At 30.7% G+C, this 18,506-nt stretch overlaps 8 protein-coding genes across 8 annotated transcripts, besides 1 other annotated feature; 7 read left to right on the top strand and 1 right to left on the bottom strand.

Annotated features, from left to right (window-relative positions):
• Positions 1-344: 344 nt before the first annotated feature.
• TVAGG3_0774360 (uncharacterized protein) lies at positions 345-896 on the top strand (the record flags this gene model as incomplete). The annotated part of the gene is made up of 1 exon (XM_001314626.1): positions 345-896. The coding sequence occupies one exon, from the start codon at positions 345-347 to the stop codon at positions 894-896; it is 552 nt and encodes a 183-aa protein (XP_001314656.1).
• A 305-nt stretch (positions 897-1,201) lies between these two features.
• Positions 1,202-1,729, top strand: TVAGG3_0774350 (ribonuclease H protein family; the record flags this gene model as incomplete). Its single annotated transcript, XM_001314627.1, has 1 exon — positions 1,202-1,729. One exon carries the CDS (start codon positions 1,202-1,204, stop codon positions 1,727-1,729), a length of 528 nt encoding a protein of 175 aa, XP_001314657.1.
• Positions 1,730-2,987: 1,258 nt separating this feature from the next.
• Positions 2,988-5,395: a mobile genetic element.
• Positions 3,417-4,814, top strand: TVAGG3_0774340 (zebrafish ch211-108c17.2-related family; the record flags this gene model as incomplete). Its single annotated transcript, XM_001314628.2, has 1 exon — positions 3,417-4,814. One exon carries the CDS (start codon positions 3,417-3,419, stop codon positions 4,812-4,814), a length of 1,398 nt encoding a protein of 465 aa, XP_001314658.1.
• A 672-nt stretch (positions 5,396-6,067) lies between the features above and the next one.
• On the top strand, positions 6,068-9,226 carry TVAGG3_0774320 (ribonuclease H protein family; the record flags this gene model as incomplete). Its single annotated transcript, XM_001314629.1, has 1 exon — positions 6,068-9,226. The coding sequence occupies one exon, from the start codon at positions 6,068-6,070 to the stop codon at positions 9,224-9,226; it is 3,159 nt and encodes a 1,052-aa protein (XP_001314659.1).
• A 348-nt stretch (positions 9,227-9,574) lies between these two features.
• Positions 9,575-11,956, top strand: TVAGG3_0774310 (ribonuclease H protein family; the record flags this gene model as incomplete). The annotated part of the gene is made up of 1 exon (XM_001314630.1): positions 9,575-11,956. One exon carries the CDS (start codon positions 9,575-9,577, stop codon positions 11,954-11,956), a length of 2,382 nt encoding a protein of 793 aa, XP_001314660.1.
• Positions 11,957-12,429: 473 nt separating this feature from the next.
• Positions 12,430-13,608, top strand: TVAGG3_0774300 (serine-type endopeptidase protein; the record flags this gene model as incomplete). Its single annotated transcript, XM_001314631.1, has 1 exon — positions 12,430-13,608. The coding sequence occupies one exon, from the start codon at positions 12,430-12,432 to the stop codon at positions 13,606-13,608; it is 1,179 nt and encodes a 392-aa protein (XP_001314661.1).
• A 1,991-nt stretch (positions 13,609-15,599) lies between these two features.
• Positions 15,600-16,292, bottom strand: TVAGG3_0774290 (uncharacterized protein; the record flags this gene model as incomplete). Its single annotated transcript, XM_001314632.1, has 1 exon — positions 15,630-16,046. The coding sequence occupies one exon, from the start codon at positions 16,044-16,046 to the stop codon at positions 15,630-15,632; it is 417 nt and encodes a 138-aa protein (XP_001314662.1).
• Positions 16,293-16,818: 526 nt separating this feature from the next.
• On the top strand, positions 16,819-18,273 carry TVAGG3_0774280 (ankyrin repeat and SOCS box-containing protein 4 family; the record flags this gene model as incomplete). The annotated part of the gene is made up of 1 exon (XM_001314633.1): positions 16,819-18,273. The coding sequence occupies one exon, from the start codon at positions 16,819-16,821 to the stop codon at positions 18,271-18,273; it is 1,455 nt and encodes a 484-aa protein (XP_001314663.1).
• Between the last annotated feature and the right edge of the window lie 233 nt (positions 18,274-18,506).

Raw genomic sequence — 18,506 nt, 5'->3', positions numbered from 1 at the left:
AATATGGAGCACGATCTGAAACAAACATTACATTTGATTTCCTATATGATGACAGAAAGGCACCATATTTGGAATGTTCATTTTCAAAGCCATATGAACCATTAGGTTATTATGAGAAGTTTACAGTCTCAATGAATTATGGAGACCAAGACAAAAATCAAAAATGCAATGTCACAATACAGTGAGATAATGAAGAACCACAACTCTTCTTCAATTTCACATCTAATGGATATAATCGTCATCAATATTTTTATCTTTATCCACCAAGATCAGATGGATACCATACTTGTACATTTAGAGCTTATGATGAATCAGGAGCTAAATCGAAGAAATATTCATATTCCATGAGAGTTGCCCTTAAAAAAGTAATATCATATCAAGATGTAATACCAAGTACACTTATCTGTGGAGAACTAGTTAGAATTAAAGGAATAATATATGATTTGATTCCAAATCAAGACATTCACCTTTATGTTAGTATTGATAATTATATATTTTCAGATTTTCCAATTTATCAAATGGGCGAAGATTATACACTTAATTTTGAAATTAATTTCACAGCACCGTATTATAATGGATATAAATATATGTATTTGTGGGCCGAATGTGGAAATATTTCAACAAATAAAGAATCGTATTGGAAATGGATTCATCCTAGACCAAAAATTTTTGAATACGAACCTTTAGATCCTCAATATTCGATAGGCGAAGCAATTAATTTTGAATTCAAAGGATGGAGTCCTACATCTGCCTATATTAGATATAAGTTCGACGAGAAAAATGAATGGAATGACCTTGGAGAGTATAAGCAATACAACAACGATAACCTTACTCTAAGATATCAAATTCCAACAAAAGACAAAATTTTCTTGCAAGGTCAGAAAAAATTACAATAGTACTTCGCTCATATGAAGGAGTTGATTCATATCCTATTGAACACACTTTCACATATGAAAATCTGAGAGCACCAGAGATAGAATTATCAGTATTAAATCACAAAAATATATTTTTCTATCATGAAAAAGTCAAGTTCATTTTGAAGCTGAGAGATAGAAATTATGGAGACTACGTCAAAGTATTCATGAAAGTAAATGATGGTGAATTTGATAATATCTTAAACTTCACATCCAAAGGTACATTGGAAGAGATTCCATATGATTTTTCATATCCGCCAACAAATAAATAATATAACTTAGTGTTTATGGCAATTGATGATTCAAATTCAACTTCGCCTGAAGCTTATTATAATTTTGAAGTCAAGCAAACAAGGAAAGCAGTTGTGATCACGAAACGTAATGATATGTATGAGCGTAATACAAAAGTTAATATTTCATGTTTCGGAGGCGATTTCAATCCAGGCGAAAGCGTTCAATTTTACTATAGAATTAACTCAGAGTCAACAATTTATCTTCCAATTCGATATCCCGTCAATGAAAATTACAGTACAGACTATTACACGTTTGAAATCACTTTACCAGGATATGCAAGTAGAAATAGTATATATTTTTGGTGCAGAAGTGAAAATCATGACAGCGAATATTCAGTTATTTATACAACAACAAATTCTAATCCAATGATAATTCATATAAATCCGATAAAAGATGAATATGCATCAAATGAATATATAGACATTGATGGAACAATATTTGATGACAGTAGAGTCAAATTGTATTACAAATTTGATAGAAGAGACGTTTCAAGTTTAAAGGTCGAGTCAACAAAAATCTGACACATGACTTCACTGATATCATTTCTAGTTAAAAAACATAGAATACATCATTGATTTTCATATGAATATTTTTATCATTTGTTATACTTCTAAATATTCAAATCATAATGGATATAATTAAGATTTTATTGTTTCATTATATTATAGGGTTGTTAAAAATATCAAAAATTAGCGTTTTGAAGACACCATGGTGTCTTATAATTTTCCCTTCCTTATTGGCGTGTAGAAATAAATGCGCCAATAGATTGAAGAAGAAGAATTGTTTTTCTCTTAATGAACTTTAATCCTTTTGATATAAGAATATTAAAAACATTAATATAATTTCGATTTCGGAAATTAAATTTCCAAATTTTTTGTCGATTTCGGAAATAACAGGATCCCGCATCCAACACGCAACAACAAAACACAAAACACACTTTTTGGTTCTTTCATCGTTTTAATCGTAATTTATGTAATACATGATTTGGATAAATTTTACAAAAATAGAACCTATATTATATTCTTTTCAAAGATTCTTGCAAATCATCAAAAATAATTGTATTTTAAAAAAACGATCAAATTATCCTTTCATTATTTTAAACTTAAATTAGTTTTTATGATTGACTAAAGCAATCATATTTATTCATCATTAAATAAACAAAAAAATAATATTGAGAGTTATTTCAAAAAAAACACATTGAATTTATTCATTTGTCTCAATTTCAGTATTATAAATTTTTATAATTTCAATATTTTGAAATACACTTTTTAATATTTCAATATTTATGATATTTCAATGTATTATGTGGTCTCAAATTGAGCTTCTCAAATATAAGTTGGCCTATTCAAATAATAAAATTAAATAATATTTAAAATAATAAATAAAAGTGATTGAGGTCATAGCAAAACGGCTGTTTCAGTCATTAATTCTTAAAAATAAAAAGGGTAAAAACTAAATAAAATGGGTAAAATTCAATAGTGTCTGTGCTATCGTTCAATTTGAAGGTGTCTTTTGAAACCGCAAGACACATTGAATTTTTGAATAGTGTATTATGGTTTGACAGACACCAATGAAAAAAATAAAATGATATTTATTTTAAATATATAAGATCCTTATATAAAATATAAATATTTTATCGTTTCATTTTCTTGTTTTAGAAATGTTTTTTATTGAAAAATCAATAAAACTAACTCCAAAATAAAATTTTTGATTTAAAGACACTATGATGACACCAGGCAAATCTTCCAAGACACCTATCATCGGGAATCTAACAACCCTATTATATTTAAGATTTCGACAAAAAATCGATTCTGGCTTTTTTGTTGTAGAATAAAGCATCTGTCTATATTGTATTACAATAATATGGTAAGGAAAATTCCAACAATTTATATTTTCACTCTAAAAAAGATATTTTCTAGAAAAAAATACATTAAAATCAATTTATTCCATAGCTCTAAGTTATTTATGGTCAATTTCCATAGACTTATGGCAATCTCTTTTTAGGGGAATAAACATTCAGGGTTGAGACAGAAATATTTAAAAATGACTTAATATTATATTAAATTTTTATTATTTCGAAACATTCTCGTTTTTACGTTGAATGTCAGTATCCCCAAAAAGAATACTGTTAGTAAATTGTAAATTATTAGAAATAAACCCATAATTCAAGGTGTCGTATTCAGAAGTGAAGAAACAAAAAACTGACAAATGACATCACAGGAGGTACATGACGCCACAAATTCTGAGATTATTCGCGTCCAATATGAAGGATTCGGTGATCTAATTAAATTAGATGGCAAATCATTTACATTTGCCACTTTGATTTGCGGTAAAGCATATAAAGAAGCAAGTAACTTATTAAGAGAGGCTGGTATAGATGTACCATCTTCACAATACTTTTACAAGATTCAAAAGGTGATTCTCGAGAAAGCGAAGGAATTAGCTGAAAAAAGTGTAAAAAATCATGCATTGCAACTTGAGCCTGGAACTGTTATCACCATCGATGCTCATTTCTCGCATGTTAGAAATGCAGACGAGTGTGAGTTTGTAGCAATGGGTCCTAAAGGTGACATTGTGGCAAAATTCGTAATCGTTAGATCTCGTAAAGGTAAAGCTGGAAATTATACTGGTGCCTCATGCCAAATGGAATCTGTTGCCGCTGATCAGGCTCTTCAAATTTTGGAAGATACGGTGGGAAAAGGTATTATTGACTTTTTTTGCCATGATAGGGATAATAAATCCCGTAATATTGTTCATAAGCATTTTCCTGATGCTGTTGAATATCAAGATGGCTTCCATTGCAAAAAGAAATTCGAATTGTGCTGGAAACGTCTTACTTCTAATGAGTATGCAAAAAGTGACATGCCTATCGTCGACTCAAAAATTTTTCATGGTATCAAAAACAGACTCAAAATATTCTTTAATACTTTATTGAATAAGCATATTTCCAAAGAACAGAAGCTATTTTATTGGCTCCACGCTGTAGATCATCTAATTGGAAATCATTCACCAGAATATTGTTTACATTCCACAAAAGATGAAGAAAAAGAACATTTTATATGGACAGCTGGACTTGAAAACGAAAATGCAAGAAATCATCTACTCGAATTTTTAAAAGATTCCGGATCAGTTTTTCAAATTGTTAATCCGGATTATGCAACTCATATAAATGAGTCATATAATGCTCGATCATGCCGTTTTAATCCAAAACATACAAATTATCTCAGTTCATATGAAGGCAGAACAGATATTGCTACAATTTACCACAATGAAGGATATCAAGGATTACTTGAACTACGTAATTTATCAGGAATTAAGCCAATTCATCCTATCCTTCGGGATTCTCTTATTGAAGAGCACAAAGAAAAAAAGTTGCGCTCGGAACGAGAAAAGACAGAAGAATATCGATCTGCGCGCTCAGAAAGACGAAAGGCAAGAAAATTGATTGTAAAAGGAAAAGGAGATTACGGAAATGGACAAGATGAAGAAATAATTTCAAATGAATCACAAAATTCTTCAGAAATTCCAAAGTATGTAATTGCTGGAATGCCTCAAGAAAAGAGGGAACCGTTTCCATTACCTCAAATTCATGGTTTTCAAGAATAATTTAATAATTTAAACAATTTTATTTTTTACAACTTTTAACTTTACTATAACATTACATAATGTATACACAATATATTTGTTATATTATTTTAAATTTTACAAATCCAAGAGATTCTGATTGCAAAAAAATTATGATTTAATGCGATAATTCTATGATGTTTGTAATATACTATTCATGTATATTCAGTATGACTATTATTAATGCATCTTAATGGGGATAAAGAAATAATAGATAATTGATTTTCACATATGATATATTTATTGTTGCCAATATAAATATTTTTGTAAGTATCTTATACTGTTACTCTTATGATGCTTATTATAAAACTCAAGATAAAAAGATTTCAACAAATTTTCACATATGATATATTTATTGTTGCCAATATAAATATTTTTGTAAGTATCTTATACTGTTACTCTTATGATGCTTATTATAAAACTCAAGATAAAAAGATTTCAACAAATTTCATTATATCTCATTTTTATTAATGTGATTATTATTATTAGTAGTAGTGTTTTATATTAGAACTCTTAAATACGATATTTGAATTTCAAGTGAAGTCACTTTGTTGAGGCGGCCTTTAAACGAGTGGATTCAATGCACAGGTAGTGAACAAATTATTCATCAACAAGTTCCTCTTCCTAAAGTTAGCCTTAGAGGAGGTCAACATAAACTTATAATATATCTTGTTGATCAATATGATGTTAAATCAAATGAAGTTAATTTCACATTTACATATAACGATAAACACGCTCCAGAGTTATATGTAAAGATACTTGGGCAAGACAGAGAATATGGATTTTATGAAACAGTTCAATTCAACTGCAGTATCTTTGATCAAGATCAAGATAACAGATTAACTCTCTATGTCAAAGTCAATGGAAGTTCAAGTACAGAGATATTCAATTGCCAATCAAATGATGGAAATCAATCCTTCGTATATGATTTTCCAATTCCCAATATAAATGGTGTTTGCACGTTTTTATTCTCTGTGAAAGATAATACAGATTCTCAATCGAATGATCAAGTTTTCAATATAAGGATCAAGAAATCTCCAATCACAGTTATCACTAGCAAATTAGAGAAATCATACGAAGGTGGCGAGCAAATAACAATAACTGGCTTTGTTGGTGATTATGAAATTGGGCAAGAAGTTCAAGTTCTTTACAGCATAAATTATGAAAAATCGCAGTATGCAACATCATTACTTCGTATTGATGAGAATTACAGGACAGAGGATTTCAGCTTCCAAATGAACCTCCCAACAAAAGTTGGTTCGCACACAATTACATTCTGGGCAGAGAACAGCAATGGACTCAAGAGTAGTGTATCGAGACAATTGGTAAAGATAAATGTTGGTCCTAAAATCATTTTATGGAATGAAATTCAAGAGACATATTCAAGGAATGGATTCATTGATTTCAACTCAATCATCTTTGATGATTCATCAACATATATTTATTACCAATTTGACTCATTGCCACAATCTCATTTAAGTAATTATATTACATGTAATGGGAAGAATACAACAGTCAATTTGCAAATCCCAATTCCGGAAGAAATGTCTATCGGAAACCATCAAATCACAGTTTGGCTTCGGGATTGGTATGATGTTGAATCTGATAAAATCACAAGAAGCTTTAATTTTGCAGATAGATACGTTCCTAAATTAACTGTCAAACTTCAGGAACAACGAGATACGTATGGTTATTTCGAAAATGTTTCTTTTGTAGGAACAGTTCAAGATATGGATGCAGAAGATAATACACATGTTTTCATTCAAATCGATGATGGAGAAGAGAATTTAATCTTTGATTTCGAATCGAATAATGAAGTTCACTCATTCAACTACTCAATCAATCTTGGTAATGAAGACAAACAACACAATGTGATATTTAGAGCCCGTGATGATAGTAGAGCATCATCCGAAGACCAAAAGTTCACAATCAATATCAAACAATTACCATCAATCATTGTAACATCAGAACTCGATGAACAATATCTTCCAAACACTACAATATCTATTAGTGGATATATTGCAGATTTTGATGTCGGTGAAGAAGTCCAACTTTTCAGTAAAATTAACAAAGATATCACAGAGTATGCAACATTACCAATGCATATTCAAGATGATTATAAAACACCAATCTTTACATTCACAGTTCAACTTCCTATTGAAGTTATGAGAAACAATATTTATATTTGGGCAACATCTGCTGGCGGAATTACATGTAAGACAACAAATATTAAGGTAATAACAAATAGACCTCCAGTTCTTGATCACTGGAATCCAATCAAAACTAACTACTCTATGAGTAAATACATTGATTTTGATGGCAACATAACAGATGATTCCAACTGCATGATTTATGATAGATTTGATAATAATTCCCCAAAGCATATTAATGAGATGCTCCCGATCAGAAGCCCGAGTTTCCCAATTATTAGAAGAATACCAATTAATGGCAACGATCTTGAATTCGGCAAACACAATATATCAATTTACATTGTTGATGAATTTGGTATCGAATCTAATGTTATGACACAAGAGTTTGAATTCAGAAATACTTATGCTCCAGAAGTTATACTTAATCCACTCGTGAAGAAAGGTCCATACAGATACAGTGAAAAAGTTACATTTAGTGGAAGTGTTCGCGATTTAGATGTTGGTGATCATGTTGTTGTTTTGTTCCAAGTTGGTAGCAGCAAATTAACAGAGCTTTATGATTCCATTGCAGATGGTTATTGGCATGATTTCTCATATACCATTGATGTTCCAAGAGGAGATGGTTTGTTCACGATATATGTTGCAGCGATGGATCAAACATATTCTAAATCGAATGAAGTTGCTCTTGAATTTAATGTAGAAAGGAATGTTGCTGTCCAAATGCTGAAACCAATGCGTAAAGCATATCGCGAAGGAGAAACAATGCAACTTTCCTCAATGCTTTTAGATTTCACAGAGAACACCACGGTTGCATTCTGCTATAGTATTGACGGCGATGGAAAGAATTTGATATCTAATGTAGACATATATGACAACATGACCTCAGGTATTGTTGATTACAATATTACACTTCATGAATCTAAATCAGATCATTATTTAATTCTATGGGGTGAAAATGAACAAGGTCATGTTCTTTGCCCATACATGGAAATCTACATCATTGTCAGTCAAGCTCCCGAACTTAATGTAACTAATACACTTAATGATAATTATTATGGACATGCATTCATTGAAGTCGATGTTAGTGTCTATGATGATACTGATGGTTATGTTTATTACAGGATAGATGAAGGAAAAGAAGTCAAAATTTCAGGACTGATTCAAAGTTTCTTTGAAATTGAGCAACGAATATTACAAATTGAAATAACAGAAGGAAGTTTGGTTGAAGGAAAGCATACATTATATGTTTACTTCAAGGATGAATTCGGAAGTGATTCTGTTCCTTTCGTTAAAGAATTTGATTATTCGCACGAATACCATACCCCCGAACTCATTGTCGGGCATAAACTTAAAGGTTACACATATGGATATTTCGAAACAATTAATATAAATTGTAAAGTGACAACTAGAAATTCAGATGACCAAGTTAAAATATTATTAAAATACAATTTCGGAGATTATGAAATTATTCATGAATTCCCGCAGAGCTCAAGAAACCTCCTTTCAGACGAAGAAAGTATGGATTTCAGTTACAAAATTCCAATGATTCCATATAATGGATTCCATACGGTTACAATTAAAGCAATCAATAAATATGGCATTGAATCAAAGTTCACATTATTAGATTTTGAAGTAAGAAGGCTTCCTGGAATTGAGTTCATCAAACCATTTAAAGTTAACTACAATAACGATGAAGTTATTGAAGTAATTGGAATGGTTGTTGATTATGATATTAACACCCAATTTGATGTTTATTACAAATTAGATAATAGTGGAAATACATTTGTTAAAACTGTCAGTATTGGCACTAATTACAAATCCAATGAGTTCAAATTCGCATTAAATCCAAGTACAGATGTAAACATTCATAACTTCAAATTATGGATTGAAAATAACCATAATGAAATATACAGTACAACTGGAAACTTCTTAGTTAATTCACCTCCACAATTAGAATTAATTAATCCTCTTAGAAATGTCTATTATGATAATGACCATATGAATATCGATTTCAAGATCAAAGATAATACCAATGTCAAACTTTGTTATTCATTCGACAGCAATCAGGAAACATGTTTCAAAGAAACCATTTATTCTTATGAGAGAGAATATTCTTACAGAAAGCAAATCACAATTGATAGAAGTGTAGTTTCATATGATCGGCACACAATCCACATTTTTGCTGTTGATGAATTCAAAATGAAATCAACATCTTTTGATCATATATTTACATATCAAACATGAGTAGCTCCAGAACTCCAACTTAATGAGTTTGAAAAGCAATATTACTATAACTTTTATGAAAGCATTAAAATCAGTGGTAGTGTTGTAGATTCAAATCAAAACAATGGAAAAGTTACAGTTTATTATAGAATAAACTTCACCAAGCCTGAAATAATTGGAGAATATGAATGTGATGGTTCAAGACATGACTTTGATATTAAAGTTCGAGTTCCACAAAAGAATTCCACGTTCTTTATCATTGTTTATGCAGTTGATGATTCAGGAGCCTCATCAAGAGACTTTAGACATGACTTTAAAGTTCAGCTGCAACCATGCATTAAATTATTGAATTCCAATGCTATGTCCTATATGCCTGGTGACTCAGTTACTATAGAAGGTTTTGCTGGGGATTTCAGACCAGGAACATCGATGAAGATCTACTATCAACTTTCAGGCGGAACTCCTCAATTAATTAATAACTTTGTTTCCAATGCAAATCTAGTTACAGATACATTTAGATTCACAATTAATGTTCCAAACGAAGTTACACCACAATCATTGCGAATATGGTCAGATGTTGATGGAAATACAGCAGCAATACTCAATACAGGATATAGTGTTATTAATCTCAGACCAACACTTAAGATTACAAATAAAGTGAATCAACGATATTACAACCGCAGATTCATTGATCTTGAAGTTACAGTTTGGGATAACACTCGAGTCATGCTTTGGTATTGTATCGATGGTGGTAGAGAAATTAATCTTACTGACTATATTGATTGTAATGGTGTTGCTCAAAACATTGAAACTCAAATCGAACTTCCTCCAGGTGCATATGAATTCGGGTCGCATAAAATGTATATCTTTGTTAGAGATGAATTTGGAGCAGAATCAGCTGATACACCATATGACTTTGTTCTTTATAACCAAAATGCACCAGACATGGTCATTATCAGTGTTGACACTGTTGAACAATATGAAACCCAAGATGTTGTTCTTTTACAAGGTAAAGTCATAGATCTCGATGTCGGAGATAAGATTTCTGTCAATTTCCAGTTAAATAGACAAGGATATTCAGAAATATACAAGACAATCGCTACAGGTGAGTGGCAATTCTTCAATTATACTTTCACAGTTCCTAAGAATGATGGACTTCTTGTTGTCACATTCCAAGCCAAAGATAATTGGACAGCTGCATCAAGAATATCAAGACATAACTACAAAGTTCGTCGTACTAGCGGAATATCCTTTAGAACATCTCTTCCATCATATGCAGAACCATCTCTTCAGATTGAAATCAACGGATATTACACCAGATCATCAATTCCTCCTCAGACAAAAGTCCGGTTGCGAGGTCAGTTTGAGAATTCAGGAACAAGATTTTACATTGATGTATACACATTGCATAACTCAATGAGTGACAAAGATTTCAAATGGAAATTCACCATTCCAGATGATAAGGGAACTGGAAATCTTCTGATTGATATTGTCAAAGAAGAAAATGAAACTGAAGTTTTTGGAAGTTTCAACTTAACAGTCAATTCAAAACCAACATTGAAGATATTAAATAGTCCTTCTGAAAGATATTCATCGCATGCATTTATTGGTCTCGATCTTGAAGTTAATGATGATAGCAAAGCAAACATAAGATATCGAATAGATGATGGCAATGAAATCAACTTAGCTGATTTCATTGATTTAAATAACCAAATACAAACAATTAGAAAGCAAATTGAAATCAAACCACGTGATATCTCATACATGAAACACACTATTTACATTTATGCAGTAGATGAATTTGGTTTATCTTCAATCGAATCTAACTTCAGTTTCTTCTATTACAAAGCAAATTCACCAGAGTTGAGACTTCTTAATTATGATGATATTCAGGATAAAACATTTTATTTAACAGATAGTATTGATATGAAATTACTAGTTAATGATGCTGATCTTGAAGATGATCTCACTGTTCGAATGAGATTTGATTTTGACAATTTCAAAGATATTCATACATGCTATTCAAACAACAGAAATATCTGCAGCAACTTCACTTCATCAATAAATGTTCCTAAAGCTGTTGGAAAGCATGAAATTGTCCTTCAAGCATTCGATAACATGAATTTCTCATCAAAAGATGTTTTACTTCAATTTAACGTCATAAAACACAATGTTGTTCCGGCAAGAACATTGCCTCCTTACCCAGTTCCCTCTTATCTCCCAGAGCATTACACAGGACTGAGGACATACAGGATGTTCAACACTTCAACACAAATAATGACAACAGATATAAACGGTGATCCATATGTTACATACACATACATAGAACAACTCATCGAAATTGAAGTTGTGGCCGAACAAAATGCAACCTCCGAATCAGTTGCAATTGGATTCTTAGAGACCAAATTTGGCAAATACATTCTATGGCCAATCATTGCTGCTGCTATTCTTATCATCACCATAACTGCAATCCTTATTTTCATATATTTGAAGAAGAAAGAGAAAGAAAGTTCATCAACAGAAGTTAATGATCAGATGGAGATGGAAGCAGAAACTATCCAATTCACAAAGACTGAAGAAAATATGACTACAAATGATAATCCTTTGTACAATGTCTCAACAGCTGATGATCCTTTCCATGCAGATTTCGAAGAAAATGATAGGATGACAGGAGTCAAAGATGATGGCATTGTTGATCTATCATCAGGAAATGACAATGATGATGAAGATATATGCAATATTCAATTATAAATTCTTTATGTTTGTAAGATTATTAAGTAAAGTTGCAATAGTTTTATTGAATACTTTTTTTTGAACTATCGTTCGACCGGAGAAATCTTTTATTTTTCTGATTAAGAATGTAATCATATCTTATCTACATTCGAATAATCCATGTATGATAATTCCGAAATCAGATTAACGATAATCAATTCAAAATTAACAATTGAATATACACACTTTTAAATAACAATAATTCCACTCAATCTAGATGCCAATACTTAGATTTAATCATGACATTATAGTGTATGTTAAATAACTTAGCCTTTTATCATCCCTATAATATTATAATAGTATAAAAATATTTATCGAATTAACTAAATATTATTAATCAGTTCTAACAGAAAACTATTCAGTTACATTCCTTAGTTGAATAATCAGTTATTCTCCAATGAATGATTTCGATTAAATTTAAAGATTAAATTCAAGATGTAATCAATAAAATGATGAAGCAATGTCAAGTAGGGGAATATGAATATAATGGCAAATGTGTTTCTAGCTGCCCATCTGGGACATCTCCAATGGGACCAAGTTGTATTGAATGTCCTAAAAATTGCAAATCTTGTGGAAAACCTGGATGCATACAATGCAATTCAGGTTATTATTTAAATACTGAAAGACAGTGTTCACAATGCCCTACGAATTGTATTTCTTGCTCATCCGGTTCTTCTTGCTCCGAATGCTCAAACAATTATAAATTATATAACAATCAATGCTACAATTCTTGTCCTCCAGGAACATTTCAATCAGGTAGAAATTGCATTGATTGCAGTTTTTCTAATTGTGAATCATGCTCATCATCTAATAATTGCTTATCTTGCAAATCTGGATATTATTTATACAATGGAACATGTGTAGACATATGTCCCACAGGGACTTATGTATCAGTTGATCGTTGTGAATTTTGCCAGAATGAATGTAATTCATGTACTTCATTCAGCATTTGTAATGAATGCAAAAGTGAATACTCATTCTATAACGGAAGATGCTATACTTTTTGTCCACCAGGAACTTATAAAGCAGGATCAAAATGTCTTAATTGCAACTCAAATTGTCAAGTATGTTATGACGCTCGTTCATGCACCCGTTGCCAAACTAATTATAAGGTATACTATGGAGTATGTTACAGATCATGCCCTCCTGGATCATTTCAATACTCAGAATTTAAATGCCAAAGTGGCAGTCGTAATTGCAACTTATGCCAGAATTCCAATGTTTGCACACAATGCAAATTGCAATACAAGCTATTTAAAGATAAATGCTATGATGCTTGCCCAGATGGAACTTATGAAAATATCACCAATTGTGAAGTATGTGAAGATCAAAATTGCCAAAGATGTACAATCAACGGATGTTCTCAATGTAGAGCTGGTTATTATAAATTAAACAATAGCTGTTTTAATAACTGCCCATCATGGATGATTCCAAATGATGAAACACGCGAATGCAAGAACTGTCCAATTAATTGTAAAACTTGTGATAATGCTTTTCCATATAAATGTGTTAGTTGTGGAGATAAATATATACTATCTCGCGGCTATTGTATTGCAAGACCGTCTCATAGACATGGGAAGCATTTTAATGGTATTTCATCATCCAAATTGTTAAAAGTGTTTGTTACATAAACAGTAAACAGTTTAAACTGTGCAAATTACATTTTGTTGGACATTTTTATTTCTTCCAGAATAGCATATAATAAATATTATCTTAAGATGCAATATCAATAGTATTTTTAACTAAATCAAGCAATATGCGTTTGTCTAATAAAACAGTTGTGTCTTACTTATCTTTGATTACATTAAAAAGAGAATAATATGTAAATGAAAATATAAAGTTTGTTCTACAGTTACATGTGCATTCATTGAAAATTGGAGGAAGATGCTTCATTTTTCAAAATCATCGATTTCTAAACAGAGATCAACATATTGAATCCAAATTTCATTTTCATTTACAGGCATTACACCTTCATAATCAATACGAACTGTTCCAATGGCATAGCACCAAAAGACACCATGTGTCTCGCCAATATATAACGATTTGTTAAATGGCATAGGATATGAATGTAACCCTTTAAATCTTTGCCATGATCCGGGACTTTTAGAAACTAGATCATAATTTTGGGATTCGTTAGCGACATAAGAGAAATCAGACGTTTGGGTCCACTGAATATAGTGCATAATTTGAGGATATTCCAAAAGTAAAGAGTAATTTCCATTAACTTTAAATCGTGAATCAATTTCATGAAGAATTGAAAAACAGTTCCTGTTAAGGGAATAATTGGCTTCAAACTGACTTTTGAAATAACAAACACGTGAATTTTGATGGAAAATCTTGAGCCAGTATTTATCTGCATATTTTATGAAATCATATCCATTGAGTTTAATGATGCTTTCATGCATAACATATGTATCATTTCTAATTAAATTTGGACACAATTAAGTTATTTTCGTTCGAGAGTGAGAGAAAATCAAAATACCATTTTGAATTTTTCTGATAAATTCAAAAATGAACTTATTTTATGGAATTTAAATCTATGTTAACTGCTATGTAATGCTATCTCCTGATTTGTAAATCTATTGAAAGCTTTGAAAGAAAATTATTCTCGGAATTCATTATAAATTTCATTTCAATGCATAAAGAATACCACACAAGATCATTGATGTTATAGAATGATTCTTTGAGCATGCTTAAAACAAAAATGAAAATGTTATTTAAATCTTTTCAAAGAATAGATTATAAATAGTGATGTTTTACCGATCATAAAATAATATCAAAATATAATAGTATGTGAATGAAAATATGGAGTTAATTCGACTTTGACTTGCATTTTCTTTAAATATTTTTGGAAGCAACTTTATCTTTTCAAAATTATCAATCTCCAACCACAAATCTACAAACTGAATCCACATTTCGTTCTCGTTACTAGGCATTATATCTTTCAACGCGTTTGAGATAGTGCCTATGGCATAGAACCAATGTGTGCTATCTGAATCACCAAGATATAACGAACTTTGATAACTAACAGGTCTTGAGTGTAATCCTTTAAATCTACTCCAGATTCCAAAACTTTTTGAATTTGGCTGAAAGTCTTTGAATTGACTTGACACATATGTGAAATCAGATGTTTGGGTCCATCGGATGTAGTGCATATTTTGTGGATATTCAAGCAATAATGAATATTTGCCATTAATTTTAAAACGTGAGTCAATTTCACGCAAAATAGAATAGCAGTCATTGCTAATAGAGTAATTAGCTTCAAATTTGTTTGCAAAAAAGCAAACACGCGAATTTTGGTGAAAAATCTTAAGCCAATACTTGTCAACATATCTTGTTACATTATATCCAAGATGCTTAATGATATCCCCATGCATTACATATGTTTGATTCCGTATTTCTATTCTACTCACTTAAATAGTCCTTCCCAAATGAGAAAAAAGAAAATTGTTTTAATTTTTTTCCGAAGTTCATTCAAAAATTTCAGATTTTTGATTGAATGACGTCATCATTAATGTATTTAAATTGCAAAATTGTGATGCTTTTGGCTGATTATTAGATCAGTTGATATCAATCCATTTGAAACAGTTAGCATGATTATTAGCCAAAAACATGTGTGATGACAAGAATATTTTAATAATATAGTTAATTTTTACTTTTCATAAATCAAGATGAAAACTGTATAATATGAAAACGAAAATAGGAAGTTTGTTCGGCAGTTACTTGTGCATCCTTTGAAAATCGGAGGAAGCAGTTTCATTTTTTCAAAATCATCAATTTCTAGCCACAAATCAACAAACTGAAGCCAAATTTCATTTTCAGTAGCGGGCATTACGCCTTTGAATTGATCATAAATTACACCAACAGCAAAAAACCAATTTTCTCCACTATTATCGCCAACATACAACGATTTTGTAAATGAACTAGGGTATGAGTGGAGTCCTCTGAATCTACTCCAGGCTCCTGGATTATTAGAAATTTTTTCATAGTTTTGAGATTCGTTTGCAACATAAGAGAAATCAGATGTCTGTGTCCATCTTATATACTTGTAAAGTTGTGGATACTCCATCAATAAAGAATATTTGTTATCGATTTGAAATCTAGAGTCAATTTCACGGAGAATTGAAAAACAATTTTTATTTATTGAGTAGTTTGCTTCACTTTTGTCCTTGAAAAAACAAACACGAGAATTTTGATGAAAAATCTTGAGCCAATATGTGTCACTATACTTAATGATGTTATATCCATTGAGTTTGATTATACTTTCGTGCATAACATATGTGTCGTTGCGAATTTCAGTAACAACCAATTAAACTTTTTTCATTCATCTATCGGCGCGAAGCTGTGCTTCGCGCCGATAGATGATATATATATAGTGTTAGGAAATTTGGAAAAAAATCCAAAATAAAATTTTTGATTTGGAAGGATTTTGAGCCTTGTTACTAGAAATTCAGATTTGTAATTTCATCACAATGTGACCATACAAATGATGGAAACATCCAGCAGGAAATGATTTGGAAATAGTGTACCGCATTTTAATCAATCTCTTTCTAATATTTACACTTTTCCGATGTTTTGTCAGGGGCGAAGCGACCCAAAAATGGTTATGGTTATTTTTGCTTTTAATGCCGAACAGCATTTGAATCAAAAATAATCGTATCACAAGAATTTGATGCTTAATTTTGTTTTTCTTGTCTCATGCTCTATTCAATTTTTTCAGAATAAAAAAATCTTTTTCTATTAACTCATAGAATTGTTTCAGTGTCTTAACTCAAAAGTCCAGAAATATCAATTTTGTTTCTTTTCAATCAAAGGCAGACTTTACTTTTTAAATTTTTTTAATGTCTGATCATGACAGTAATCTGAACAAATACAGTAAATTGCGAAGTATATACAAATACCACATTAATTCATACGATGCGTTGTATCAGCTGAAAACTGGAAAAGAAGAAGATTTAAACTCAATTTACAAAATGATCAAAACAAATTTGATTGACTCAAAGAATCGTCCTCCCCAAATTATAATAAAAGATATTTTGAATATCATTCCGTATAATAATCGCTATACAAAATCATATTTATCTCTTGCCAAACTCATTTCAGATGATTATCAAATAAAAGAGGTCCGCAATGTTGAACTTGTTTCAAACTTTTTGTTTTACAAAGAGTATGGCATACAATTAGACAAGTCTGCTGATTTCGACAAAATTAAATCAGAAAATCTAGACATTCTTAAAGAAAATACAATTTACAGAGTAATTATGAATAATGACTTAGAAGTATTCATTTCATTCACTGAAAGAGAAGAATTTGATGAAAATCAAAAACTTAAAAGCAACTTATATCCATATTATTACGATGGATATTCATTACTTGAATTATGTTGTTACTATAGAGCAGTTGATTGTTTCAAGTTCTTAAGAACTAAATTTAAATCAGAAATAACAAAAATGTGTCTAAAATTTTCATTTTTGGGAAGAAATCAAGAGATAATGAGTGAATGTTTGAAACATCAAGAACCAGATAAAGAATGCATGGAATATGCAATTATTTCACATAACATTGATTGTGTAACATTCTTAGTGAATGAGTACATCATAAGTATCGACTTATCTGCTTGCGAAAAATATAATAATCTTGATTCATTTTTAGTTTTTTACGATCAAACTAATCTTTTAATCAGCTGCTTGATTTTTTCACCGTTGTTTAATATTCCATCCCTTTGTGAATATTTCCTTTCATTAGTTGCAGATATTAATAAAAAACTTTTGGATGGAAAAACAGCTCTTCATATTGCAGCATTGCATAATAGTAAAGAAGCAGCCGAATTTCTTATTTCACATGGTATAAATATCAATGAAAAAGATAAATATGGAGAAACCGCTCTACATATTGCAACAAGGAATAGTTATAAGGAAATAGTCAAACTTCTTATTTCACATGGTGCAAATGTCAATGAAAAAGATTATTATGAAAAAACCGCTCTTCATATTGCAGCACAATATAATAAAAAAGAAATAGCCGAACTTCTTATTTCACATGGTGCAAATGTCAATGAAAAAGATTATTATGAAAAAACCGCTCTTCATATTGCAGCACAATATAATAAAAAAGAAATAGCCGAACTTCTTATTTCACATGGTGCAAACCTCAATGAAAAAGATAAAGATGGAGAAACCGCTCTTCATTTTGCAAAAAGGAATCATAGTAAAGAAACAGCCGAACTTCTTATTTCACATGGAGCAAATATCAATGGTAATTTTTGTGTGGAAAGAAAGTCTAAATGTTATATATAGGAATACCCATCAATTCAACATCCTAAAAGCCGTTTAAGTTAATAAATATCCAATGAGCATTACACATTTGTTGAGCTATATGAAATATATGGCTGTGCATATGAAAATTCCCTATTTTGACACTTTTCGTGGCGCGAGTCCTCTCAAATTTTCTCTCGTGACATCGTAAACTTCTCAAAAAATAAATGTAAACTTCTTAATTTTTTGAACTTTACGTCGTGACGCCTCGTGAC

Source organism: Trichomonas vaginalis, chromosome III (genome assembly GCF_026262505.1).
Source record: "Trichomonas vaginalis G3 chromosome III, whole genome shotgun sequence".
Taxonomy (NCBI): domain Eukaryota; phylum Parabasalia; order Trichomonadida; family Trichomonadidae; genus Trichomonas; species Trichomonas vaginalis.
This window is presented reverse-complemented; position numbering and strand designations above follow the sequence as displayed.